General features: G+C 42.3%; 1 protein-coding gene across 1 annotated transcript in view; it reads right to left on the bottom strand.

The window, feature by feature from the left end:
• PKP2 (plakophilin 2) overlaps positions 1-27,491 on the bottom strand; it is a 1,518,559-nt gene that overhangs the window by 80,678 nt on the left and 1,410,390 nt on the right. The window contains exon 11 of the mRNA XM_044087464.1: positions 8,207-8,396. Within this exon, the coding sequence (XP_043943399.1) occupies positions 8,207-8,396 (190 nt within the window). The remainder of the gene's footprint in view (positions 1-8,206; positions 8,397-27,491) is intronic.

The following is a 27,491-nucleotide window of genomic DNA, read 5'->3' as shown; positions in this document are numbered from 1 at the left end:
ACACAACTGTACTATGTTCTTCGTGTTTCACTGCTGCAGTCATTACATTTGGGTATAATCCCAAAGCTGTGGTTGGAAGGCTGGAGCTAAAGAACATTAGGTGTGGCTATAAGGCCCTGCAGAACTGCAGTGGCAAAGCCTGCCCTGAACTTACAGTAGAGAGGCAAATGGTAATGCTTTGTAAAGGTGTGAACAGAACTCACAAGTAGCAGCCTCTAGAATGTCTTTGGTTGGTACTCCTCTGAGAAAGGCTGCTGAAGTAGCAACAGCTCTGGTGGAATGAGACCTAATGCCCTTGGGCACAGGTTTACCATGGTTTAGGGAGCAGAAACAGATGCAATGGCTTATCCACTTTGAAAGTGTCTGCTTTGAAATAGCCTTTCCTTCTGATCCTGCAGCATATGACACCAGTAATTGCTCAGTTTTTCTTAGAGCTTTAGTCCTGCTCAAGTAGAATCTTAGCTGTCTGTGTACATCCAAGGAATGCAGAATTCTCTCCCCCTTGTTCTGCGGATTTGGATAAAAAGGTTGGCAGATGAATTGTTTGGTTAAGAGCCACACTGGAAACCACCTTAGGCATAAAAGAAGGATTTGTCCTCAGAGACACCCTGTCTGGGTAAAATATGATAAAAGGCTCTACAGTCAAGAGGGCCTGTAGCTCTGACACTCTTCTTGCTGAAGTAATTGCTAGTAGCAGAGCTGTTTTCCATGATAAGAACTTTATATCAGCGGTAGCAGCTGGTTCAAATGGAGGCAGGGTGACCTTTTCCAACACATAATTGAGGTCCCATGCAGGTAATGGTGATCTTCTAGGAGACTTTAAATTTTTGGCTCCTCTAAGATACTGCTTTAGTAAAGGATGAGAAAAGAATGGTGGCTCTGTATTATAATGAGCCAAAATGGCAGAGGCATGGATTTTAATTGATGAGAAAGATAGGCCTTTGTCAAGCATCTCAGTTAAGTATTGTAATATCTGATGAATATTTGGTTCTGCTGTATCAGTTCCTTGTGCTTGAATCCAAGCACAGAATCTCTTCCATTTGTCAGCATAAGATTTTCTAGCACTAGGCCTTCTGGCTTCCAAAATGACATCCATCACAGCTTTACTGAGACATGTTGCTTGTATAACTACATGATCAGCCATGCTGCCAGGTTCAGTGTGTAGTTGATTGTGCAGAATCTGATTGTTTTGCTGGGACAGTAGTTGAGGTCTTTGAGGTAAGGTCCAAGCTGGGTTTTGAGACAAGTTCCTTAGGATTGGGTGCAAGTACTGGTGGGGCCAGTCCGGGGCAATTAGTATCATCTTTGGTTTCTCTTGTCTGACTTTTAGGAGGACCTTGGGGAGAAGAGGCAGAAGAGGAAAGGTGTAAACTGATTGGTTTTTCCAACTGAAGGAAAGGGCATCCACTTTCCATGCTCGTCTGTGATAAGTCCTTGTGCAGAATCTTTTCAATTGATAATTTTGAGGAGAGGCAAATAGATCTATGTCTGGGCTCCCCCATTTCTCTGTTATCATGCTGAAGACTTGCGGATTTAGTTTCCACTCGTGAGGATCCATAAGGTTTCTGCTTAAATCGTCTGCCAGTGTATTTTGTTTTCCTGGCAGGAATTGAGCTTGAATATGTATTTGGTAGGTCAAAGCTGTGTCCCACAGTGCCATGGCTAATCTGCGAAGGGGGTATGAGTGTGTTCCCCCCCTTGCTTGTTTATATACCGCATGACTGTGGTGTTGTCCGTCTTTATCAGTAGTTGTCCTGGATGAAGTGAGTCCTTGAAGGCTGTTAGGGCATTTTGAACAGCTAGCATCTCTTTCTGGTTGATATGTAGATGCATTTGTTTTAGGGTCCATATGCCCTGAATGCATCTTCCTGCCATGTGGGCCCCCCCCAGGCATAATCTGAGGCGTCTGTTAAGGTTTGGCTGGCAGGGGGGAGAGTGAAGGCCCCGTCCCATGTTTTGGTGACATGCCTTTGCCCACAATAGAAACTCCTGTTGTAGGCAGGGAATGAGATGAATCATTGTTTCCAGACTGTGAGAATGTTGATTCCATAAACATTTTAGGTACCATTGAAGTTTCCTCATATGCAGTCTTGCATATGGAATCAGTAGGATGCAGGATGCCATGAAGCCCAGAGCCTGCAGAATTTGTCTTGCAGATAACTGGGTTTTTGTTGCCATCAGTTTGAAGTAAGTAGTCAGTTGCCTTTGCTTGTCTGGCGTGAGGTAAGCCATCTGGGCAGTTGTATTCAAGCTTGCACCCAGGAATGTTATCTTTTGAGAGGGTACCAGTTGTGATTTGTTTTCGTTTATTGTGTACCCTAGGCATGTTAAAAGCCTTTTCACAAACACCAGGTGTCAAAGAAGAATGTCCTTGTTCTCTGCTTGAATGAGACAGTCGTCTAAGTAAGGATATATTTGTATACTACTTTGTCTGCAAAATGCAATTACTGGTGCCAGGCACTTTGTAAAGACCCTGGGCACAGTACATAAGCCAAAGGGCAGTGCAGAGAATTGGTAATGCATTAAAAGCCAGCCTTGAATCTGAGGTATCTTCTGCATGATTGTCTTATTGGGACATGCAGGTATGCCTCTTTTAGGTCTAGTGTCACCAGCCAAGCAATCTTGCCCAGCATGGGCAGAAGCTGCTGCAAAGTCAGCATTTTGAATTTTGGAATGTCCAGGTATGTGTTTAAAATCGATAAATCCAGTATTGGCCACCAGGCCTTGTCCTTTCTGGGTACCAAGAACAGTCTTGAGTAAAAACCTCGTCCTTTTTCCTGTTCTGGTACTGGCTGAATGGCCCCCACATCCATGAGGGACGTAACCTGTTTTTGTGCCTCTGCCCATTGATTTTTTGGCAGGTCTGGCCAACCATTTGCCACTGGCAGAGTGTGGAAATGGAATCTGTATCCCTGTGATACTATGTTTAGTACCCACTTGTCCTGGGTTAACTGCCAATTTTGAGCAAAAAGTGCTAATTTTCCCCCTACGGGTGCTGCCCTTGGTGTAGGCAGAGGGAAGTCACTGGGATTGTTTTCTGTAGGTTTGCGCTTTATCTCCTCCAGATTTGGAGGTAGAAGTGCCCCATTGTTTTGACCTGTATGAATCTTGCGCCTGGTATCTGAAACCCTTAGGGCGTCTGGATTTGCCCCTTTGAGCTCTGTCTGACACAGGAAAGGACCATTTTTTTGTAGGCCAGTGAATACTGAATCTTGGTGGCTGCACTTGTAAGAAATCTTTTAACAGTTTGCATAGACTTAGCTTTGTCTTCCATTTTCTTTAAAACCTCTTCTGTCTTAATACCAAACAGAGAATCATGCTGTAAAGGTGCATCTAGCAATTTAGCTTTAACATGATCAGGCAAATTTTGTTCCTTTAACCAGGCATGCCTTCTAATCACAGATCCAGTAACTGCGGCCCTGCAGGAGGCCTCTAAGGAATCAAAACCACATTGCAAAGTATGCTTTCCAACTTGTTCAGCTGCATGCAATAATTCCTGCAATTCTATATTTTCTGCACATTCTGAAATCAACATTTTCTGTTTCGGCAATCCCATAACATGTTGTTGGTACTTTAGCATATGAAATTGACAGTTTAAAGCCCTGATTGCCAAGGTTGCAGATGTATAAACCTTTTTCCCCCATCTGTCTAGTGCCCTTGAATCTCTGTCAGAGGGGGTAGGATTTTTTGTTGTTGAGGCCTTAACTCCCTTTGGACCCTGTGATATAGTTTCAGGATCAGCAGCAGGGTTTCTAAATAAAAATTTATGTGAGTCAGGGACCCTGTAATATCTATCAGGCTTACTGGGAGCCGGAGGTAAGGAGTCAGGGGTCAAGCTTGACTCCCAAAACACATCATCCACAATGTCTACAACAGGGGGAATGGCTAAAGGCTCGTGCCGAGGGAGAAGGAGGAAATCCCTGAGCCTCTTTTTTGATTCTGAGAAGTCTTGATTCTCCCAGTGAAAATGCTCCCTCAAAGTATGCAAGGTTTCTCCAAATGAATAATCCTCAGTAGGAGATGCAGATGGAATAGACTCCTCAGCATCAGAATCCTCATAGGGAGGTATAGACAATTCCTGATCAGAAGAGGAATCAGAAGAAACAGAAACCTGATCTGAAGATTCATAATCAGTGTCTTGCCTAAGCCTCTTATCTGGAGGGGGATGGGTACCCCTGATCAAGGTAATAAGGTCTTCAGCCATTTTGATCATCTGCTTTTTAGGCATAGAGGCCTGTGCACGTGGCTCATGCGTCATTTTTTTTTAGTTTTAGAAGTTGCTTTTTTCTGTGGTTTTGCAGCTGTCATCTGTTTGATATACAAATGTTGAGGCTGAATAACACCCTCAGAAGCCGGTGCCTGCTCAGCAGCTCCGGACCCATCCGAGGGAGTTATATCCGTCAGTCCAATACCTTGAGTATCTTGCGGCATGCCGGATTCCACATGGGTGTCGGTAGAGGCCTGCAACTCGAAAGTAGCGGGTATCAGGGGCTGCAAAAGCACCTCACTGAGTACCAGTGAGCTGGCGACTGGCTTAGGAGAAGCTTTGTCGTCGGTTTTGGATCTCGACTGTCTTTCTCTGTCCTTTTCTTTGCGTTTTTTATGTACTTCGGTTGTCGGACTGCTATCCAACGACATTTCTGGGTAGTTAAATCTGTTTCCAGAATATTTTGATGCAAAAATATACCGACGCTTAATAGTACGTTGGTTAAATCTAGCACAAAACCACCAGCCAGGCATGTTGTGATCAGGGCCTAGGCAAGGAATACAGTATAAATGAAAGTACTTATGAGGTATTTGCTTCCCACAAGTAATACAATTATTAACTTTTTCTGACATCGGTAAACAGCAAGAAAAAAGTTTCCCCAATGGGGTACTTAGCTTTAGTGAAGACTTCGGTCTGAAACTCAAACTCGAATATTTCAGTAGTCGGCCGACCGGCACTTGCGAAATGCTTCTGCTTCGGGCACCGTGCGGCAAGAAAGACTAAAGAAAATGGTGTCGGCTGCATGTTTTATACCCCTGACAACCTGATGTCATGGAAGAGAAGACAGCAACCGACACAGGACCCAAGACTTTGGAATTCTGGCTGACTGAGGGCAACCTGCCAGCAGATTACCCAAATGTAATGACTGCAACAGTGAAACACAAAGAACATCTGATGGTGCTTTGGATAACTCCTCAGGTTGCTCAGTAAAAGTACAAACAAACAGATTGATCAGTTCATTTTAATCTCTATGCAATGGCCATGCACATAGAGGACAAAGATAGGCATTTGAGGAAAAGAGAAAGTCTGGAAAAGACTGTGCATCCTGGCTGGGCAAGCTGACTCTGAATACAGATGTTAGGGAAAGCTCGTGGATTTTTAAAAACATACTGAGACCATTTCCAGAGAAAATAGTAAAAAAAAAAAGGCTTAAAACCACCTTGAGTCAACAATCTCAAATAAGAAAGACTAGATGTTTCGGCCTGTGTTCTGCCCTGATACTGGGTTCGAGGGAACACCAAGGCTATCTATAATTTGTACACATATCTTGTGTGACAAAAGAACTCTGCTTTTGCACTATGATATTACAACAATAAAAATTAACACAATGTTATTATACTAAAAAAGAAAAGAAAACAAGCATGTTTTGGTTCTTGTCTAGAAAAAAATGGCCCATACCGCTTACATCAAAAGTGGAAGGCATACGTTATCCATCAACAGAGCTAAGCATACTGTGAAACAATGGTGAAATGATTATGCCATGTAGAAATGACTTGTATATGAAATGCAACTGATAGGGGGACAGAAAAACTGAAGAGCAATACGGTTCAAAATGATTGTGAGTATATCTACAACACTCTTAACTTTCTACTTACAGTTTCAAGGTTCAACAAGTCAACAGTACTACAGTGCATTTTTGAGAAAAATGAAGATACAGATCAATGTGCATAAGCAACTCTTTGGACGTATAAACCACCAATAACAACATATGTTCAGATGGTCTCACTCAGCAGTCAGTTTCTCTTGCAGACCAAATAGGAAAACAAGGATGATGCTTCATGCTCACCAAATGATTTATAAAAATCAGTGCATATGAATATTACATATTCCCTGTTCCGAAGGAGGGACTGGGCCTCCTTGAAATTGATTACATGTATAGATCTGCAATCGTGGGACTCCACATATATGCTGACCTCACAAGACCCAAATGTAGTGAATATTTTGAAACATGAGGAGAATAAATCTAAGATGATTTCTCTGCTTAATTTAGCAGAAGAATATCGGCATCAAGCAGGAATGGAAATCAAACCAGAAGTATATAAAATCAGGCAGCAACTAAATGAGCTAAAAGAACAAAAGAAAGAATATAAGGTGAAGGACCAGATAAGAAGGCAAGAAATGTGGAAAATGCATAAATATAGTTGCAAGTATAGAAAACTTCTAGAAGAACCTCATGTTGATCAGGAGTAAATGCAGGTATGGTTAAGGAGAGGTGAATTCAAACAAAGAGATGGAAGGTTAATATTTTAATATTAGTAGCCCAAGATAGTAGGCAACTTATATGCTGGTTTACAAAAGTCTATTGAACATGTGGGAGAAACAGACCAATGTAGGTTTTGTAAAATCAAACTGGTTAACAGTCGCACACCTTGTTGCTGGTTGTGACATACTAATGGCAGAAGGACTGTATACTGAAAGACATAATAATGTGGCAAGACTGCTGCACTGGGGATTGTGCAAACATTATGGTACTGAAGTGGCTGAAAAACACTGGAAACATGAGTCACAAAGCATCATAGAAAATGACGATGTCTACATCACATGGGATCATCCACTACCAGTAGTTCAAAAGATAAATTCTAGAAAACCAGATATAATGGTCCAAGAAAAGAAGACAAAAGTAGCATTGATCATTGAAATTGCCACACCCAGTGACAACAGTGTCTTGTGTACAGAGAGACACAAAGTCATAAAATATCAGGATTTGCAGGCAGAAACTAGAGCATTGTGGAAGAAAGATACCCAGATAGTTCCAATAGTAGTAGGAGCAACGGGTCTTATAAAAAAGAATCTACAATTGTATTCAGATATGCTACCAATACATGTAACTCTGTACGAATTGCAGGAGGAGTCATTACTGGGCCCATTGCGAGTGCTGCAAAGAGCACTTTTGGCTGACATCAAAGAGTGAAACAATACTAGTTTCATGAATCTTAATCGTACTTTGACTTAGGAATGGTGTCCATTCCCATCATAGTATTAGAAACCCAAAAGATTTGGAGAAATTAAAAAACAGGGAACCAAATAAATCTGCAGCATTAACGGATGAGAACAACAGATCCAGCTACATGCCTTAATGGGCCACTATTGGGATACCTGAAGGAATTGCAAAAAATGAGCAAATCAAGGCTGAAGCAAGGTCACTCCTACAGCTTCATTATATGTACCTTGTTGTTTGCTCTATACACTGTTCATGACATGCATTCAGAAGACCCACAGAATTTCATACACTGGAGCAACTTCATAGAGAACAGAGCAGAAACATGATCAAACTGCATGATTACTACTCTGGAACCTGAGCTTCTGTCTCCAACTGGATTTGGTTCTTTCAAGGAACTAGATGAGAATACAGGAATGAGGGACTTGGGCAAGAAGGACATGTAAGGCAAGCCAGACAGCATTTTTCTGTGGTCAGAAAGTGAATAAAAATGGTTTTACAGCCCTTTATATCTGGCTTTCAGCAAATGAAGCACAGGGTTTAAAAATTCAGGTGCAAAATACTTACAAGTTGTAAATGAAGAAATAATGCACTGTTGCATAAACTCTTTCCTTCACAGAAACATAAGTGTCTTTCTGCTTTTCCCAGTTAGGGGTCGCCACAGCGGAACTCCGGTCCGCTAATGATTGGAAGTGAATTTTTACAGTGTCGAGTTGCCAGCCCAGTGCCCAACCTTGAAAGAAGGCACACCCACACAGGTTCATACCTACCTGCATGTCTAAGTTCACTTGACAGCAGGGAGGACATGCAGACTCTGCATGGAAGGTGCTCCAGCCGAGAATTGAACCGGAGAACCTCTTGCTGTGAGGTGACAACGATAACCGCTGCCACACTTCTTCACAGAAACATATATTTTTTTTAAAATAAACTATACTTTCAAAATCTTTTCAGTGCACCTGTAAAAAGCAATTTAATGACAAAATAAGGATGAAAATTCTTACCTGTCACTTGAACTGATATCAACAACCTTCTTCAACCCCCCACGATCAACAACTGCCCGTGCATTCTGCACATTCGCCTGGGCTAAGCCATGCATGCAGTTTATGGTAGAAGCAACATTTTCATTCTCTAAATTGGAGGAGGGAGAACATTCTGGAAGTGTGCAAATCAAATCAGGTAGGACATCTCTAACTGTAATAAAGAACAAGAGAAAAAGCCACGTCAAGAAGAAACTTTAAAATCTCTCTCTCTCACTTAACACAGGCTCCTTCCACCCATGTTAACAAACAATACCTGGTTCAGCCAAGAACTTAATGAATACCTTTCCCATATATACTGTTCAACATTACTGACTCATAACTCCAGTGATACCTAATACATAGGTATCATATTTACATTGCTTGTTCATACTTTCATTAATGAATGCAACACCATGCTACATAAAGCTGTTGACAAACATCAGCATAAAGCTTATATGATGGGCATCACTGCTCATACCCTTACTACATAAGTAGTCAAAATGTTCTTATATAAGTATCTCAAAAAAACTCACACAGAATTGGCAGGCTTCATATGAGGGCAAATAACTGGTCAAAACAAAAGGCTACTGGCAGTATAACTTTAGCCTGAAATATTACTGGTATATTTTAAGTTTTATTTTTACAAAATATTAGACAATGGGCAAAGCATACATCTTTACCCAGACTGGAGAATGAATGTTCTCCAAAACAGTGTTAATGTACAGGTAATGTCTGTTAAAAAAGCAAGTCTGCTACTTCAGATGGGATACTATGCGGGGATGAAGCTCGGACAGGGAAAAAGTAAATGGACACCATTTTTACACTTGCTAACCTGAGTCTTGCTTTTAGCGAGTAGAAAAGAATGAAACAGGTAAATTATTAAAAATCTCAACTAGCAAAAGTAACTGCTATGGCAGTTGCAAGAACTTGCTATTTTATTTAATCCTTGCTAAGTGCAGTTTACAAAAGCTGCGTCTGGCAAGGTGAAAATATAAACAAAAAAATCAATTCAATAAGAAGTAAGAAACTATCATGTCTAGCCTTATTGAGCAACTGCAATCTTCAATGATTTTTCAGAGAACAAAGGCGGTAAATCAGGGACATTCTGCAAATCCAGGCATACCTGTGTGTGTGTGGGGGTGGGGTGGGGGGGTGATGCAATGCTTTGCACTGTAGATTTTTTTTATTCATTTAATCACAATAACAGATGAGGTGTAGGTAGCCATTCAAGGAAGTGACTGCAATTGTTGGGCACATTTGTATGTGTGTTGTCTGTATGTATATACAAGTGCTGACAGTGAATACGTATGTAACATTAAATTTTAGAGGATGTGTAATACATCCAAAATATAACAGTTAAATATGCCACAGCAACTTTGAAGCATTGGTTGGAGGAACTGCATTACATCAAAAATATAAAAATGTATATATTAATAAAAAGGCAAATATGAAATAATCCAACAGACAGACCACTGTCCAAGCACAATAATCCCCTCCAGGGTGGGTAGCATTGGGGAAATAATGCACGCCCAGGGCTGTTGTGAGGCTCTGCCACAGGTTTTTTTTGCTTGCATAAAAATTAACATTTACGTTAACATTTATTGCGACTTACAAAATCCAGCTTGGGACTTGAAATATAATGAATATTTCCACTTTAAAAGTTCATTTGTGTTGAGTTGTTTCATTTGTTGCATAATGCTTATAGTCCTAGAGATATGCTTGTTAGTTTGTGTAGGGAGTTTATAACTTGTTTTTGTCACTGGGAATTAGAATGCAACCAACAAGACATTCTGTAGAGATAATAAGGTGAATCCTTACCATCAGCAAGTAGGAGCTAGCTTCTGATGTTTCATTATAAAAGTACATTTCATTAGGTTAATGTAGATAAGAGATTATGCAATATTTCAGTATCTTATTACATGGCACAGATAATAAGGTTCTTTACTTCTGTGATATACTTTAAGGAATTCAGGAATTGATGATCGCTTGGCAACAAAAAATGAAAAAAGGCAAATGACTTAGCTTATGAAAGAGAGTTACTAATTGACTTATCCTCCATGTTTCTACTCAGACACATGCACATACCAGTTTTCCTGCAATCACTCCTCAAATGAATCACTGTTCTGTTCATCTGTCTTACTCAGCAGTATATGTAGAAGTGCAAACATTTATCAAGCAAAAAATTGTAAAATCAACAATAAATGTCAAAGCACTGATTACACTATGCTGGCAGGAATTGTGTTAGCTTGAAACACTTGCTCAATCAAAATTGCTTCATGAAATCTTTGCAATACTGATTACAGACTGAAAAATATTTCTCTGAAGATCTGAGCGTGTAAATTTAATACATATTGCAGAGCTAACTTTCAGCTTTGTAGCTGTTAAACCTGCTGAATTACACAGGGACAGAACTCGCATCAATTTGGGACAGAGAATACCTAAGCTTGGGAGTATGAAAGGGCAAAGAACAAGGGAAATTCAGAGAGACTGTCCCAATGCAAAAACATGTTTTTAAAGTGTATTTGCCTTCTTAATCTGTAACATAGAAGGAATAAATTAGTGTTTTTGCCAGTTTTTCTCCCAAGTATTCCATTAGGAAGAGTGTGTAGTGATTTAACTGAACTACAGCAATGTGTGTTCCTGCTTTGGATTTAAGATATTCCCCAGGATTCAATAAACTCCATGTAGGTTTCATGCAGAGTCTGCACAGAGTTTACATGTTAGAATGACAGTGCAGAGTATACTTAAGAGGCGCGGCATGCCTAACCTAGGTTTCGTTGCTGGCCGGAAAATGCATGAGCAAACACGGCTATCAATTCAGTGTAAAACAGAGTACCTACGGTCCGCAGATTTGTGCGGAATGCCACAGTGACCACCAAGGTTTCACAGATAGCTGTGAGTCTGTTAGTGCAACATATCTCCACAAAAGCCAACACAATGCTGGAACACTTATCCAGTAATATGGACATATTTGCCATAGATGTCACATAGACTTGTGGTAGAATGAAACTCACACATACCTGTCATCCTCCTTGAGCAAGATATGGGGACAAAGGCATACATAGTAGGGGGATAAAGGTCCAAAAATAGGGACAGATTTTTAATATTGTACTTCCAAACTTAGAAAGTGGACAGAATAAACAGGTGCTACATTAGCATGAACTTTCTCCCTCAAATTTTTTTTTATTTTTCAAATATATTTGAATGAATTCCATAGTATTTATACATATGTGTGAACTTTCTGAACAGCATGAAGTTTGAAACTCAAATGTCAGTTATCAATTTCTGACTTCACTCCACAATGACATGCCAATGATTTGCCAGGAAACAAACACGTTATGAGGAAAGGATACTGTCTGTAATATCACAGTTGGAGCAATGACTGCCCATAATCTGTAGTCCTTCAGGTAGCTGTTTGGACACAGCATGTGTGTCTCATCTGTGATGTCCATCACTTAACTAATGGCCAGAAAAGGGCCTAGCAGACACCCCTGATGATGGCCTGATCACTGAACCTGAGATACAGGTTACATCACACATTTCCACACAGTTAGATGCCACATATGCCATACAATGGTCTACCTATTTGGTGATATAGCTATATATGGCCAAATATGACAGTGTTGATTGAATACCTCAGTGTGGACGTGTGTCAAATGCCGTGACCTGGTCCACTTTCACAAGATGATACTGTTGCATACCCTCGATGACCTCTTTGAGGACATCTATCACATGTAACAGACTTTATGTAGCATTAACAACTCTGATGACATGTTGGTCTACCTCACAGTCGAGAAGAGTTAGGATGTCTCTATACATGCATGCATCAGGTACTGTCCCTCCAACTCAGGCTGGTGCATGTTGATGTACACCGTTGTATGGGAACATAAGCCATGTGGAGGGTGCGTTGAACTGTGTATTCAACCATATCAGGAAAGTGTATGTGCTGAGGCACACCATAGGTGATCTGAGATGTTGTCACAGCCCATTGTTTCCATATGATAAACCCGGATGAAGGTATGACAGTGCATAATGCCCATCATGATCTGTCCTAGAGGTTTGACACAATCTCCCATGCGGGTATCATTGAGAAAACCTCCAAGCTGGGGATTAACCCTTATGTCAGTTGATGGGTAACCAGTTGGCTCACTAACAGAAAACATCATGTGAAAGTTGCTGAATCAACCTGTACCAGTAGGGCAGTCACCACATGCACACCCCAGGGATCTGTGCTTGGCCCTTCACTGTTTGAACTGTATTTCTTGACAGTTCAGGCTAAAGTATATGGCTTTTGGCTTACCAAGTTTTCTGATTCTTGCATATTTGCAATCACTGAGTCCACCAAGGGTGATAACATAGTACAGAAGGAACTAACACACACAACTGAATGGTGACAAAGGTATACGATTCACAAATAAATGCAGAAATGTGTGTTTGTATTGTTGTCCATCTGAAATGTGGAATCCCATGTTAATCACAGCATTAACAATAGTCCTGCTATGCCGAAACACAGTGATGCAAGTACATATAGATAGCAATCTGAACTTTGACTACCAAGTGTCCACACTGCTATCAAAAGCCTATGTTGTGCACATCATAAGTTATGCCATCATATTAAGATCTTAGGACTGTATGACAGCACTGTAGTCAAACCTCGTCACAAGACAACTAGAGTATAATGCTCTCTTTTACATGTACCTCACCAGACACATGTAGCAGCTGGAGAGACCACAGGGCTTTCTCAGCAAGATAACACAGGGCTTACAAACCATGCCATGATGGTATGTGGATAGATTAACAACCATGTCACTGTAATCTTTATTGCATAGGATGATCTGACTTTTGCCTGGCCTCCAGGCCAGTCTCTGACCCTGCCACGGTGTGAGTACTGCATATCCAAAATTCTGATATAGCCGATATCAGCATTGTCTGTTGAGAAGAATATAACAATTGTCCCACATGCTGGTGTAAAATGCTCTCTCTAATGTCATGCATGAGCTCTCGCTCTCTCCACACACACACACACACACACACACACACACACACACACACACACACACACACACACACCTGCAGTGAGAACAGAAACCTACCCAAGTACACAGACTACAGAACACAGTACTTTATGCAAGTGCCACGGCAGAAGTCTGACTTATGCAGAAGTGCAGGTGAACTTTCAGTTGATGACATCAGCAGGCCATATGGGGGGAAAAAGGTTGGGAGGTCTGCACTGGCACATAGGTTCATATGAGGCTACTAGCTTAAAAGCACTAGGGTGTTTAGAAGCCTAGCGTGTAATACAAGTACTTTTATTGAGCATAGTTGGGTGGTCATTTTTAACAGAGTGAGTTTGTGAGCAGCACCACCTGGCCCTCTCCATGATGGACATAGGTGCCAGCTCAGAGGTGACTTTACAATCACCCAACCAGCAGTCAAGGTTGTGCTTGAACAGGGTCAATTAAGAGCAATGCTTCACATGCAGTGGAAGCCTATTACAAAGAAGTGTGAATCCTTGTGGGATCTATCTGTCTTCTTATTCTGCTTATGTCACAGGCTAGGTTGAGAACCCTGGGGCAAATTATTCTTGCCCTAGTTGAATTGCAGATGCCCATACTTTCCAGAAAGGCAGGGTCTGAGACTGCTCTGTTGGGCAGGTATAGGTCACTTCTCAGCAGCCTGCATGATACCGTGTACAGTGACAGGTATTCAGTCTTTCCATGTATGTCATGTTTGGAGGCCTGGGAGACTCCTAGGCACAACTCGGTGTGTTCTCCAATTGCTGCAGGGGTCTGGTGAGGTACAGACAGATGGGACCATTGTACTCAATTATTGGTCCGACAATGGTATAGTACAGCAGAGGTATAACTACCCTGGTGTTGGATGTGATGTCCATATGTATGATGTGCACACTGCAGACTGTGTGTGTCACCAGTATCAGCACATGGTGATAAAAGTGTAGATTGCTATCAAGATGTGTTCCTAAGTATCACAGCACTGTGTTTGAGCTTAGGGTGCTCTTTATATCATAATTAGCAGGGGTACTTTATTGACAAAAAGGTCAATGAGTCCATGAGTCTGACACCAATCATTAGCCTGTGTCAGCCCTTTTTGTAATAAGTTACAATCAATGGGGGACTCTATATTGAGTGCGTCCAGTTAAAAGTCACCTGCAAACTTGGTAAACCACAAGCCATCTACTGTTACCTGCACTTCAGGGAAGTAGTTTCCAAACAACTGAGGGCTCAGCGCACATCCTTGTGGTATTCCACTAGTAAGTGGGCTAGTGGTGGAGGTGCAGTCCCCAGTTTTGAGACTGCATGTTCTGTCTTTAAACCAACTGGCTATCCATTTAGTACTGTATGGCCTAATTCCCAGCTGGAAGATATTCACTATGAGACATGAATGGGGGATAATGTCAAAGGTCTTCATAACTCGACATAGATGGTAAGGCGTGTTATCTCTCATCCAGGTCTTTTAGGTCAGTATCCAAGACTTCCACAAGGGTCAATAAGCAAGATCTACCCTTGACATAACCAAAATAGGTAGGGTCAAGTGTGCTGAAGGTCATGTATGTCTCTGTGGAAATAGTCCATGCTGATTCCCTCACTAGCCTTAGAGATGATGCATTTTAGGCTTACTGGTGGACAGATGCACACATTTTATATTACATTTTGTAGTGTGGTTGATATATGTGTGGAAAAAGTACTAAGATACCAGGGTTGTATTGCTTGGGGGGTGCCAACATATGGCTGTATTGTAAATATATACAGTTAGACAGGGCCTTTAGTCTGTAATGTTTTCATGTGTAATTTCATGGCATACAAAGGAAATGGACAGTAAAGAGCAGTAATACAACATAATATACATTTTCATAGCGAGGTGAGCAGCAGGTTTGCGAGATGGTTATCAAAGTGCATATGCATGCGAGATACAGATTTGTGCATTGCTACATTGTTACAGTCTGACAGTTAGTACTGAGTCTCTGAAATACACCTGCTACTTAACTGACTCTGTGGCAGCATGTGTTAATGCAGTGATACGTTTCCTTTTTGGGGCCAGATGGTACTGGGTTTGAATAAAGCTATATCTAATACTTTTAACTACTTTTGCATTACTGTTGCTGCGCTTTGGTGCATGATATGCATGGTGATGATGTGAGGTAGTACCAGCTATGCCAGGGAGAGTAGGGCAGTGCATGTGTAACATATGTTAGCATAGTTAGCTTGAGTTTTGTAAATATATGTCATTTGAATATCAAACTGATTTGTACAGATGCTTGTGTTATAAATGTATTTGTAAAGTTGCTTGTGTTAAAAATATATCAACAGTGGGTCCTGCTGGACAGAAAAGAAATATACATGTATGTTAGATTGTATTTTTATAACTGATGAAATGCATATATTTTAACAGAGGATACTGGAAGGGGTAGGGGGTTAAGCTCAGCCCAGCTATCCTTAAGAAAAATACCCTGAAATTAAATGGTTTATTTTAGGCCATAAAGATTTTATCTCACAGGTCTGAATGCATCCAGAATGCAATGTCTGTGAAAATCCTGGGCTGGGATCCTGTTCTACTGTCCTTAGTGGTGAACTAATTGCTACCCTGGGTTGCCAGAGAATGGCTTAATTTCCGCAGAAAGGGTGGAAGTGTTGGAATTGTTTTACAGTTTCCAGATGGTGTAATAAACCTTAGCTAAAGTTCTGTGTGTGTCCTGTGACAAATCACTGCCAGATCCTGGCTCAGTTTCTAGTGAGTGGGTAGTCTGGGAGCTTCAGTGTCTGGTGATCAGATGTGATGTCATTCTGTAGGCAGCACTGAAATTGTATTTGAATACTAGTGAGAGATGTGAGGTGTACACTCTTGTTTTTGGACCTGACAAGACACTCATCCACTTTCATCTTGCCTTGCTTCTTCAGTCAGTTAAAAAAATATGGTGAGATTAGCTAATTTTTTTTCTGTATCTGAGTCTTTACATCTGTGTTGTTGTTTTCTTTATATTTTCTGTGATTGAAACTCTGGTGTTTACTGAAAATAGATATTTGGTATTTTTATGTTTATTATTTATTATTAAATACAGCTAAACCTTTCATTGTGGCTGGTCTGTTAGAAAATATTAAACCTTTGAGAATACTTGCAGCACTGTGGTCCAGTGGTTAGCATTGTTGCCTCACAGCAAGAGGTTTTCTGGTTCACTTCTCCCATATTCCAAAGACATGCATCTGGAGCACTTCTCCCCTGGCCTCTGCTGAAAATGCACTCTGTCCCAGTCACTTTCCCTGTAAACAAATGTTAAATAAATAAATAATTAAACTTGCATTTATTTAGTGGCGCTGTGGCTCCATGTTCCTGAAAATCTTGATGCTAGGTTAAACACTACCATTTGTATAAATATTAATTTTACCAAGTGTAATTGGGTAACTTGGTGAGAACCTTAAAGTAGCTGGCTTCAGGTCCTCTGGTGGTAGCAAATCTACTTTATAGTATGGGTGGAGGTGGCAGTGTGTGTAAGCTGTGCCAGCCTTTCTCCGGTGTGTGTGTGTGTGTGAAAATCACATCTCGAAAAAGTGTGACAGCTAATTTGAACAGGGACACTGAGAGCACTGATTTCACAGAGAGGGTGGTGGAGGACTTGGCTTGGAACACCTGGCTAAGGATTCGCCTCTATAGTGGTCAGTGGGGAGTCTTACTTGGGGCCTGGAGAGGAAGCCCAGCCCCAGGACTGGGGTATGCATTCTGTGTGCTCTTAAGAGAAATTGTACTTGGTGCAGAGGGTTGCATTTGAAAAGTGTGTGTGTGTGTGTCTATTTTTCTCACAGTGAACGTTCCCCAGTGGTGAGGATAGAGGCTGCTTGATCACTGGCCCAGAGGAGGGACGTCACATGCACTATCGCTTAATAATGCATTAAAGAAAAGAAATGGGGTAGATAGGACAGTGGTGAAATGTGGAGCAAGCAGAGGGAAAAACAAAGGAAAAGCAGGGCAGGAATGTGCAGGAGGAAGGTACGAAGGAACCATAACTATCCATTTCTTTAACAGTGTGAAGTGAACATATGTGGAAAATATTAACTGAATTTGGACTATCACCTCCAGAAAGAGTGGTGACCACAACACAATCAATTTGTATAGCTAATTGGACCAAATCAAGTGTGCCAAAAAGACACACGTACAAAATGGAGAGTTATGCAAGGGACAGTTTTTTTGTGGAATAGGTACCCATTTTTTGTTTTTTGAGAGAGAGAGCAAGAGAGAAAGAGGAATGTTGGGGAAGTGAGGTTGGTATGTCTGGGCCAGGTAAGTTGGGTAGGTGAGGAAGCAATTCCAGACAGAAAAAACAAACAAGACAAGAGACAGGGACAGTGATGTACAAAAAAAGTTGGGAGACACCATCATTGGGGTGAGGGTGGGGACATTCATAGTTTCATAGTTTAGTACTAGGCTAACTGCCCTGGGGCATTTATAAGCCTAGCCATAGTGATGTGGCTTTCGCCACCCCATGTAATGGTACAAAAGTGTACAGAATAGATTTAGAATACTGTGCCTCTGTCTAGTAGTGACGCAGTGAAGACCCCCTTACATAATAGAATTCGTTTACTGTGCCTCTGTCTAGTAGTAACACAGAGATGACCCCTGGGGTAAACCTACGATCTCCCATCCACTCGTCAAGATTTCTCTTGAAGAGAGTCAGTGAGGGGCTCTGCCTAACATGAACTGGGATTCTGTTCCAGAGTATGGGAAGCTTCTGAGTTATGAATCTGTCCCTCCAGCATGTCCTATTCATATTTGTGCTGAGGTTTAAATGTTTAGCTCTCGTGGTTCTGATGGATTTGGATTTTTTGAGGTGGAGCATGTCCATCAATTCCTGATTGGACATGGCCTTGTACGTCAGGCACAGATCACCTCTGAGTAGGCGGTATGCTACTGAATAGAGCTGGAGTTTCTTTAGTCTGGCAGCATATGACATATGTTGGAGACCCTTGATCCTCTTGGTGAGGTACTTTTGGGGTCTCTCTAGCTGTTGCAAGTGCCAGGTGAGGTACATACCAAACGGGGCATTGTACTCAATCATGGGCCTGATAAGGGAGGAGTATAGGGGTACAATGACCTCCTTTGATCTGGATGTGAATCCCTTCATGATAAGGTGGGCAAGGTAGAAAGTCTTTCTAACCACTTTGGCAACGTGGGTGTCAAATGAGAGGTCCCTATCGACTTGGGTCCCCAGGTCTCTGATTACTTTTTCCATACTCAGTGGGTTACTGTCTATGTGATAATTTGTGGGTACTTTGTTTTTCCCAAAGGGGATGACTATACATTTTTTGGCATTTAGTTTAAGGCCATGACTCCGGCACCAGTTGTCCGTTTCAGTGAGGCCTTTCTGTAGGATGTATGTGTCAGCTGGTGTATCGACTATGGCGCTTAGTTTGCAGTCATCTGTGAACTTTGTCAGCCACAACCCTCCCATGTTTGCTTTCACATCTGAGAAATAAATGCCGAACAAGAGGGGTCCCAGGACAGAGCCCTGTGGGACACCACTTGTGACTGGCTTTGAGTCTGACTTGGTTCCAGCGATTTTGACTTTATGGGTTCTATCCTTTAGCCAGTTTGCAACCCATCTTGTGACATATGGATTTACATTTAAGCTTGTCTATGATGCCTGAGTGGGGTATTGTGTCGAAAGTTTTAGCCAAGTCCAGGTAGGCTGTATGGACTGCTTTGCCCTCGTCAATGGCTCTAGTGACTGTTTCGAAAAAGTCAACCAGATTCAAAAGGCAGGATCTGCCCTTTACAAAGCTGAACTGGGTGGGATCAAGTGTCTGTAAATCCCCAATGTCTCTGTTTATGAGTTCCATAATGATTCTTTCCATAGCTTTGTAGACCAGGCTGGTTAAGCTTATGGGGCGGGTCTGTAGAGGTGCCTCCTTTGTGGAGTGGGACTACTGTTGCTGTACGCCAGTGTTCAGGTACATATCCTGTAGTAAGGCTAAGGTTAAATAGCATTTTTATGTGTGGGTTTAGCTCCTCTTGGAGTTCACGTAGCACGCAACCTGGGATACCGTCAGGTCCCATTGATGCTGTGTTTTTAGCTTTGCTGAGGGCGGTTCTCACCTGGACATCTGAGATGACAGGGAGGTTACATTCAGCTGGGATAAGTATTTCTTCTTTTGGGGGTGAGGGAGGGGAGAAATTTGCACTGAACCTGTCTGCCAGAATGTTGGCAATATCTGTGGGTTCAGTGTATTTTTTGTCATTGTGAACTAACTCTGAGCATATCTGAGGGTTTCCGCCCAGGTTTCTAACATAGCAGAAGAAGGTCTTGTGGTTATCTTTAGTGTCCATAGCGATTTTTCTCTCAAAGTTGGCCTTGGATGTTTTTATGAGAGAATGTAGCTTTCTACTAGTGCTGATCAGAGATGCCTTCTCTTTATGGGATTTTGCTCTGTCGTGCAGTAGCTTCCTTCTTTTGCTATACAATTTGTTTATGGCTGGGGTCCACCAGACAGGACGCCTACCCTTGGTGGAGAAGGTCTTGGTTTTATTTGGGATTACATGATCCATGCATTCTTGGAGATGTCCGTAGAAAGCATTTGTGAAGGATTCAGCATTGTGGGATGTGGTTTCCACTGGCCCAGTGGGCTTAAAGGATACCATCTCAGTTTTAAGAAGTGTAAAGTCGGCTTTTGAGAAATTTTTCACTGTAGTCTTTTGTGTTGGGGGTGGAGATGGGATATGTATATCCAGGGTGATTAGTTTGTGGTCAGATCTCACTAGTGAGGGGTATACTTCCGGTGTGGGGCACTTTGTCCCCATGTTTGTGATGATCAGGTCTAGTATATTATCTCCCCTTGTGGGAGAGGTGACTAGCTGTTCCATTGCATTTGAATTTATGAATTCCAAGAACCTTTGGGCTAGGGTGTTTGGGCTAGAATAATGCACCCAGTCTATGTTAGGGTGGTTGAAGTCTCCCAATATGATGGTGTTTGGCAAGACATTCATATCCTCCAATGTCTTCAGGAAGGCTGAATGGGGTTCCTGAGATTGGGAGGGTGGTCTGTAACATGCTACCAGTTGTATAGCAGTTTTGCCTACGGTTAGTTGCACCTGGATGGTCTCTGATGCTTCATGTGTTGCCACTAACCTGGAGGTGTGGGTGTCCTTGATGAATATGGACACTCCCCCTCCCTTTTTGGTTTGGCCCGAGTTTTGGGGCCGAAAAGCATGATACGAGGTACAGCCTGGTAGCGCTGGGGTGCTCTCAGGAGCCTTCAACCAGGTTTCAGTTACTGCACAGACATTGATGTTCTCCATACTGAGGAGTGCTTCGAGAGCCTGCATCTTGAGATTTAGACTTCTGGCATTGAGCAGCATTACCCTTAATTTTTTTCCATTTTTGTTTTCTAAGGAGGTGGGTTTGTCTTTTGAGCCTTGCCTAAAAAAGGCACTATGGGGGTGGCAAGAGCCTTAAGCCAATATCCGGAAGCCCAGTGGTGACAGATGCAAGCCGTCCCTTGCGAAGCAGCGTGGCTTGTCCAGCATGTCATCCCAAGCAGACAGACATTGGATCCCCCTAGAATGACACCAGTAATTGAGCCAATTATTAAAGCTGATCATCTTGTCTTTGTATTGTGGCATCATTCTTGGTGAGGGCAAGATGCTGCTCAGGGTCAGGGTCAGGGTCATACCAGCCTGGGCTACATAATCAGAGAGCTCCTCTATGTCTCTTTTCATGTAGACCAGGGAGGTACGCCTCAGGTCATTCACGCCGGCATGGACAATGATGGAGTCATATTTGTACTTGCTTTGGAGTGACCTGAGTGTGTGTGTTATGTGGCGGATCCTAGCTCCCGATAGGCAGCTCACCGTTACCCTCTCCTTGTTCAGCCTGGTAAGCGGAACGTCAGTGTGTCTGACTATAGAGTCACCTATTGCTAGTGTATCAGGCATGGTGTTTGGCCTTAAGGGCTGTGATTGTTTGACACACTGATTTATTGTAGTATGTGTTGCATGTGTTATGTTTCAAAACAAATGGTTTCAAAACCCATGGTTGTCAAGCTGGGTAACAGTAAGAATAGAGTCCTCACCCACTGGACTGTCATCACTGTCACCTCACTCTGCCTCTGGCTGGACTACTTGATGTCTCTTTCTTCTCCTCTACTGTGCAAAATGGGGGAGAGCAGCCTCTCCAGCAGGTGTAGGTGTGCACCAACAGTGTGGCGCACAACCCTACGCACCATCCCTGGCAGCTTGCTGCAGGTGAGAAAATCATCACATCTGCTACTGCACCTGGAGGGTACCAGTGTACCATCCTCCAGAGCAGGACTACCTGAGGGGGCAAGTAGTGCAGGGGCAACAGAGGTGGTGCTGCCAGGCTGGCTCCCAAATTTTCTGGGCAATGGTGCCGGAGTTGGTGGGGGGTGGGGCAGGCCTACTCTGCTGTGCAGCATTTCGTAATGTGGTTCACATGGATGACACGGACACATTTTGATGACACATAATACAAAATTAAAAAAAAAAGAGAGAGAAAGATAACAGTTGGGGTGAGTGAAAAAAAAGACATAAGATTAGTACCTTCATATGTGACATACAAAGCATTAATACAAGTATTTCACTGTATTATCTTCACTTTTATTCTTAAGGCTATTTACCTCCTAACAGATAACTTTTACTTTTAAGACTACCATCTCCTAACAAATGCACACTATACTACAGATTGTAGCAAGTACTCCTTGGCATGTGCATATACTGCACATATGCATGTTCCTTTTATACAAATTACATTTTACAGCAGGGCATGTGTGCCACTGGTATAGAGCTTTTACTTTAAACCTTTAAGTTACATATAACTGAAGAATTAACAGTACTGTATAGTTGGGAAGTGTGGTATTTGGACCCACAACTTATGACTAAAGTCTAATATTGTACTTTTGGTTTGTGCTACAAATTAATACATACATACTTGCATTTACAGTTGAGATGTGCCTGCTCAATCTGATAAAACTGTATAAAATACCAAAAAAAAATATCTTTAACTCTTAATGCTACAACAACACTATTACTCTGCTGCATACATACCACATGCCTCCTTAATCCTCGCCAATCTAGTGGCATGGGGCCTAATATTGCACTCCCTTTCCATGGCAACTGTGAAAAAAACAGAACACAACATAATACCATTACGAATACCAGTCTTGCCTGCAGTGGATATAAAATGTGTTCACACCCCTGTTTAAATGCCAGCTTTTTGTGATATAAAAACTGAGACCACAATACATCATTTCAAAACAAATCTGTTTGGGGAAATATAAAAAAAAAAGTACAATAAGCTGGTTGCATAAGTGTGCACACCCTTAAACTAATACTTTGTTGAAGCACCTTTAGATTTAATTACAGCATTCAGTCTTCCTGGGTACACACCTGCCATCAGTTAAAGAGACTCTGATTAACCCCAAATAAAGTTCAGCTGTCCTAGTACGATTTTCCTGACATTTACTCAGTTGCCTGCTACACCAAATGCCATGGTTCGCAGAGAGCTTACAAAGCATCAAATGGATCTCATTGTTGAAATGTAACATTCAGGAGAAGGGCACAAAAAAATTTCCACAGCATTGGATATACAATGGAACACAGTGAAGACAGTCATCAAAAAGTGGAGAAAATATGGGACAACAATGACACTTCAAAGAACTGGATGTCCCTCCAAAATTGATGAAAAGACAAGACAAAAAACTGGTCAGGGAGGCAGCCAAGAGACCTACAGCAACAGTGAAGGAGCTGCAGGATTTTCTGGAAAGTACTGGTTGTGTACTACATGTGACAACAATCTCCCATATTCTCCATATGTCTGGACTATGGGGTAGGGTTGCAAGATTGAAACCTTTTCTTACACAGAAAAACATCCAAACCTGACTAAAATTTGCACAACAATACATCAAGTCTCCCAACAACATGTGGGAAAATGTGTTATGGTCTGATGAGACCAAGGTTGAACTTTTTGGCCACAATTCCAAAAGGTACGTTTGGCACAAAAACAACACTTTGCATCACCAAAAGAACACCACCCCAATGGTGAAGTATGGTGGTGGCAGTTTCATGCTTTGGGGTTGCTTTTCTTCAGCTGGACCTTGTACTTTAGTCAAGGTGGAGGGAATTATGAACAGTTCCAAATACCAGCCACTTTTGGCCCAAACCTTCAGATGTCTGCTAGAAAGCTGAAGATGAAGAGGAATTCCACCTTTCAACACGACAATGACCCTAAGCATACATCCAAATCAAGAAAAGAATGGCTTCACCAGAAGAAATTTAAGTTTTGGAATGGCCCCAGATAGAGCCCAGACCTAAATCCAAAAGAAAATCTATAGGGTGACCTGAGGAGGGCTGTGCACAAGAGATGCCCTAGCAATCTGACAGATTTGGAACACTTCTGCAAGGAAAAGTGGGCAAATATTGCCAAGTAAAGATGTGCCATGCTGACAGACTCCTGTCCAATAAGACTGAATGCTGTAATTAAATCAAAAGGTGCTTCAACAAAATATTAGTTTAAAGGTGTGTACACTTATGCAACAGCTTATTGTACATTTTTTTATTTTTTATATTTTTCCCCTAATGGATTTGTTTGTTTTCCAATTGAATTGTAGAAGTTATAGGTCACATTAAATGTGAGAAAAGTTTTGAAATTATTTATTGTGGTCTCATTTTTTTTATATCACAAATACCTGGCATTTTAACAGGGGTGTGTACACTTTTTATATCCACTGTATATTCAGCTTTAAAGTCTTACAAGTACTCTCTGCACTTGATGCTTAAACATCTGTGGGATGTAGAAGTCCTAGATTTCTCGATTCAAGCATTGACGGTATCCCTCTTCCTCTGCCATAGGTCATTATAGTGATGCCTACATTGGTCACAAGTGCGCGGGATACAGGTGGCACTGGATAAAGCCCAGACAAAACTATCCTAAGCTTCTGGACTTACACTGGGACCCAGAATTATCTCCCTGTAGAAGCCTGGCACTGTGGTGTTTAACTAGGAGTCCAATAAAAAATCTTGGACTCCTGGACATCCCATCGCTGTGCTCTAAATCTGACACCTTTTCCAGAAACACTTGCCATGTCCAACGTGGATCAAGAGCAACAGAGAGTGACGGTTTCCTGCCGATTCCAGTTATGTTTACTGGGAATGCACACACTGTGTGAAAATGCTGCTCCTCACTTACCATTGTACAAACACAGTGCTCGGCAGTGCGCATCTCTGACCACTGTGTTTGCGAAATGCTCAGTAGACTGTAACAGTAGCAAGCAAAGCAATTTCAAGGTTACTGGATGTACAGGATGTGTATATGTGTTAGACAAACGTAAAGGCCATGGCAGTCCAGATAGCAGAAATATACTTATATCACATTTATTATGAAATGTATGACCCACAGTCATACATTTCATAATAAATGTGATAATTCATAGGTAAATGAATACCTAACTGACACAATATTAGTGCGTCAGCCCTCATACATATAATTAATATCAGTTTCATCACGTTAAGTGTTATAAGCAAGAGTAGCTATACTGGGAAGTGGAACAACAGGAAAAGTTTATGGAATATGCTGTACTTGAATCCAGGAACAACTCTATGGCAATCCTAAACTTACACCTGTTGCTACAACAAGTTTTAGAAAACACTTGTCTGTGTTGCAGTTCATCGCTACAAACTGCAATGTCACAAGAGTAAAACAAAGGTTGCACACAACCTCTATTAGAAGCCAGGATCATCTGTACTCCAGCCCTACACTTACACCTGCTGCCACAGGACTAGTTACATGACATTTCCTATTTTACTAATCATTATTAAGGTCTCGCTGTTAACCACAGCTAAACATCGCTTATCGAGTTTGCACGATGACCAATAGTATTAATTGAATGCAACTAGTTTCTATTTTTGGCTGTTTGGGTCCTGTCTGCTTCCTGGATGGTCCAGTTTCACACAAACCAGATAAGCATATGCAGTATGTAGCTGACCAAATGGAAGTGCAACCTGACAGAGGGGAAGGGTGGGTGGGAATGAATACTGCAACATGGAAGAGAAGGACATCTATGGTTATGTTAAGATTTTACACAACTTTTCTATGTCCTTCTATTCCCATGTTGCAGTACTACACTTATGGGTGAGTGCCAAAGCTCATTGTGAATGGGGAGGTGGTCTACAGGCTGTCTCCAGGAATCCATGAAGGATGGCCCTGGCAAACCCTGCCCTAGCTCTAGAAATGTGGTCTAGTTTGTAATGCTTGGTAAAGGTGTGTACTGATGACCAAGTAGCTGCTTCGAGAATGGTAGAGGTATCCAGACCCTTGAAAAAGGCTCCAGAGGATGCCATAGCCCTGGTGGAGTGTGCTTTAACAGTACCTTACAGAGATTTTCCATGATATTGGTAGCAGAAGGTGATGGCCTTGGAAATCCAGACAGAGATGGTCTGTTTTGGTGACTGCCTTCCCCAGGGGCCTGGGGTGAAAGGAGATGAAAAGTTGGTCAGCCTGTCTGATGGACTTGGTTTTATGCAGATAATACTGGAGTTGTCTGTGAACATCTAGAGTGAAGTACTCTCTCAGTGCCCCCCTGTGGGTTAGGGAAGAAGGTAGGTAGGTGTATGGCCTGACTGAGGGACAGGTCATTCATCACCTTGGGCATGAAGGAAGGGTTAGTTCCAAGAGTAACCCTGTTATTGTGGAAAACTAGGAAAAGAGGAATAAACATAAGGGCTTGTAGCTCTGATACTCTTCTGGCTGAGGTCAAGGCTACTAGTAATACAGTTTTCCAAGTACAATTTTTTAGTGAGGCTTTGTCTGCTGATTCAAATGGAGGCAGCCTAAGCTTTTCCAAAACATAGTTAAGATACCATGGTGGGGGAGATGGTTTCCTAGGGGATATGAGGTCAAGTACCCCTTTGAGGAAAAGCTTAGCTGGAAGTCTGGATGCCAGGGGGGATCCAGAGGGAGGCATGCTGAAACTGCAGACAAGTGAGCTTTAATGGAAGAATAAGCCCAGCCTGTCAGCAGTAGCTCACACATGTAAGACAGGACTAGATGGGTCTTGCTTGTAAGAGCTTCCCAACTGTCTTTTGTGACACCATATAGAAAACCTTCTCCACTTTGAAAGGTAGGATTTTCTTGTATTTGGTTTCTTGGCCTCCTGCAGGACAATGAGCATGTCCTCATTGTAAAGGTGTCTGAAGGGGATCAGAATCCTATCAACCACAGTGTGAGGTGCAGTAACTGTGCGAGAAGGTCCACTCTGGGCGGTAACCTGTGGTGATTGCCCTTGGAAAATTGTAGAGGTAGGGGAAACCAGTGCCATCTTGGCCAGTAAGGAGTCACCAACAAGATTTTTGGTCTGTCCTGCTGGATTTTCAGCAGGACCATCTGAATGAGTGGGAAGGGGGGTGCATATAGATATTTCCCCTTCCAGGAGATTGAGAAGGCATCTGTTGCTAGTGCCTGCAGGTCTGATATCCTTCTGCAAAAGCCAGGAAGTTGCCTGTTGATGGAGGAGGCAAACGGGTCTACTTGAGATGTACCCCACCGGTGGACCAGATCCAGGAAGACATACCTGTGAAGCATCTATTCATGGTTGTTTGTGATGGTTCTGTTTAGACAGTCTGCCTGGGAGTTGTGCAGAGAGGGGGATGCAGACCACCGGCAGGGTCAGTCCCTGTGAGGTGGCTAGTTCCCATACTAGAAGGGCCAGTCTGAAAAGTAAGTATGACTTGGTCCCTCCCTGTTTGTTGACATACCACAGGACTGTGGTGTTGTCTGTGAAAATCTTCAATGGACCTTGCTGGAGGTAAGGTAGGAAGGCTGGAAGGGCCAGAAGAATTGTCCTCATCTCTCGAACACTGATGTATTCTAGTCTGTAAGGCTTTGGCCACCTGCCTTGCACCCTTTGATGGCTCAGAGTTGCTCCCCAGCCCAAGTCTGAGGCATCTGTGTGCATGACCTGTGTAGGTACAGGTGGTTGGAGGGTTAGACCTGGATTGTGGGTCACTTGTGCCAGCCACCACTGGATTTCCTTTTTGAGGCATGGGAGGAGAGGAACCCTGTACACGAGAAGATGGGAGTGTTGGATCCAGACTGACCGAAGATACCACTGTAACTTTCTCATATGCAGTCTTGCTAATGGTAACCTGGGGAAAGTGGCTGCCATGTAGCCCAGGAGTCTGAGGTACTGCCTTGCTGTCAATTCTGTAGGTTGAAGGACCACCAGCAGATGTCCTGTTAGGGTTTGCATCC

The sequence above is a fragment of the Protopterus annectens genome, chromosome 11.part0, assembly GCF_019279795.1.
Source record: "Protopterus annectens isolate FY-2018-M chromosome 11.part0, PAN1.0, whole genome shotgun sequence".
In the NCBI taxonomy this organism is placed as follows: domain Eukaryota; kingdom Metazoa; phylum Chordata; order Ceratodontiformes; family Protopteridae; genus Protopterus; species Protopterus annectens.
This window is presented reverse-complemented; position numbering and strand designations above follow the sequence as displayed.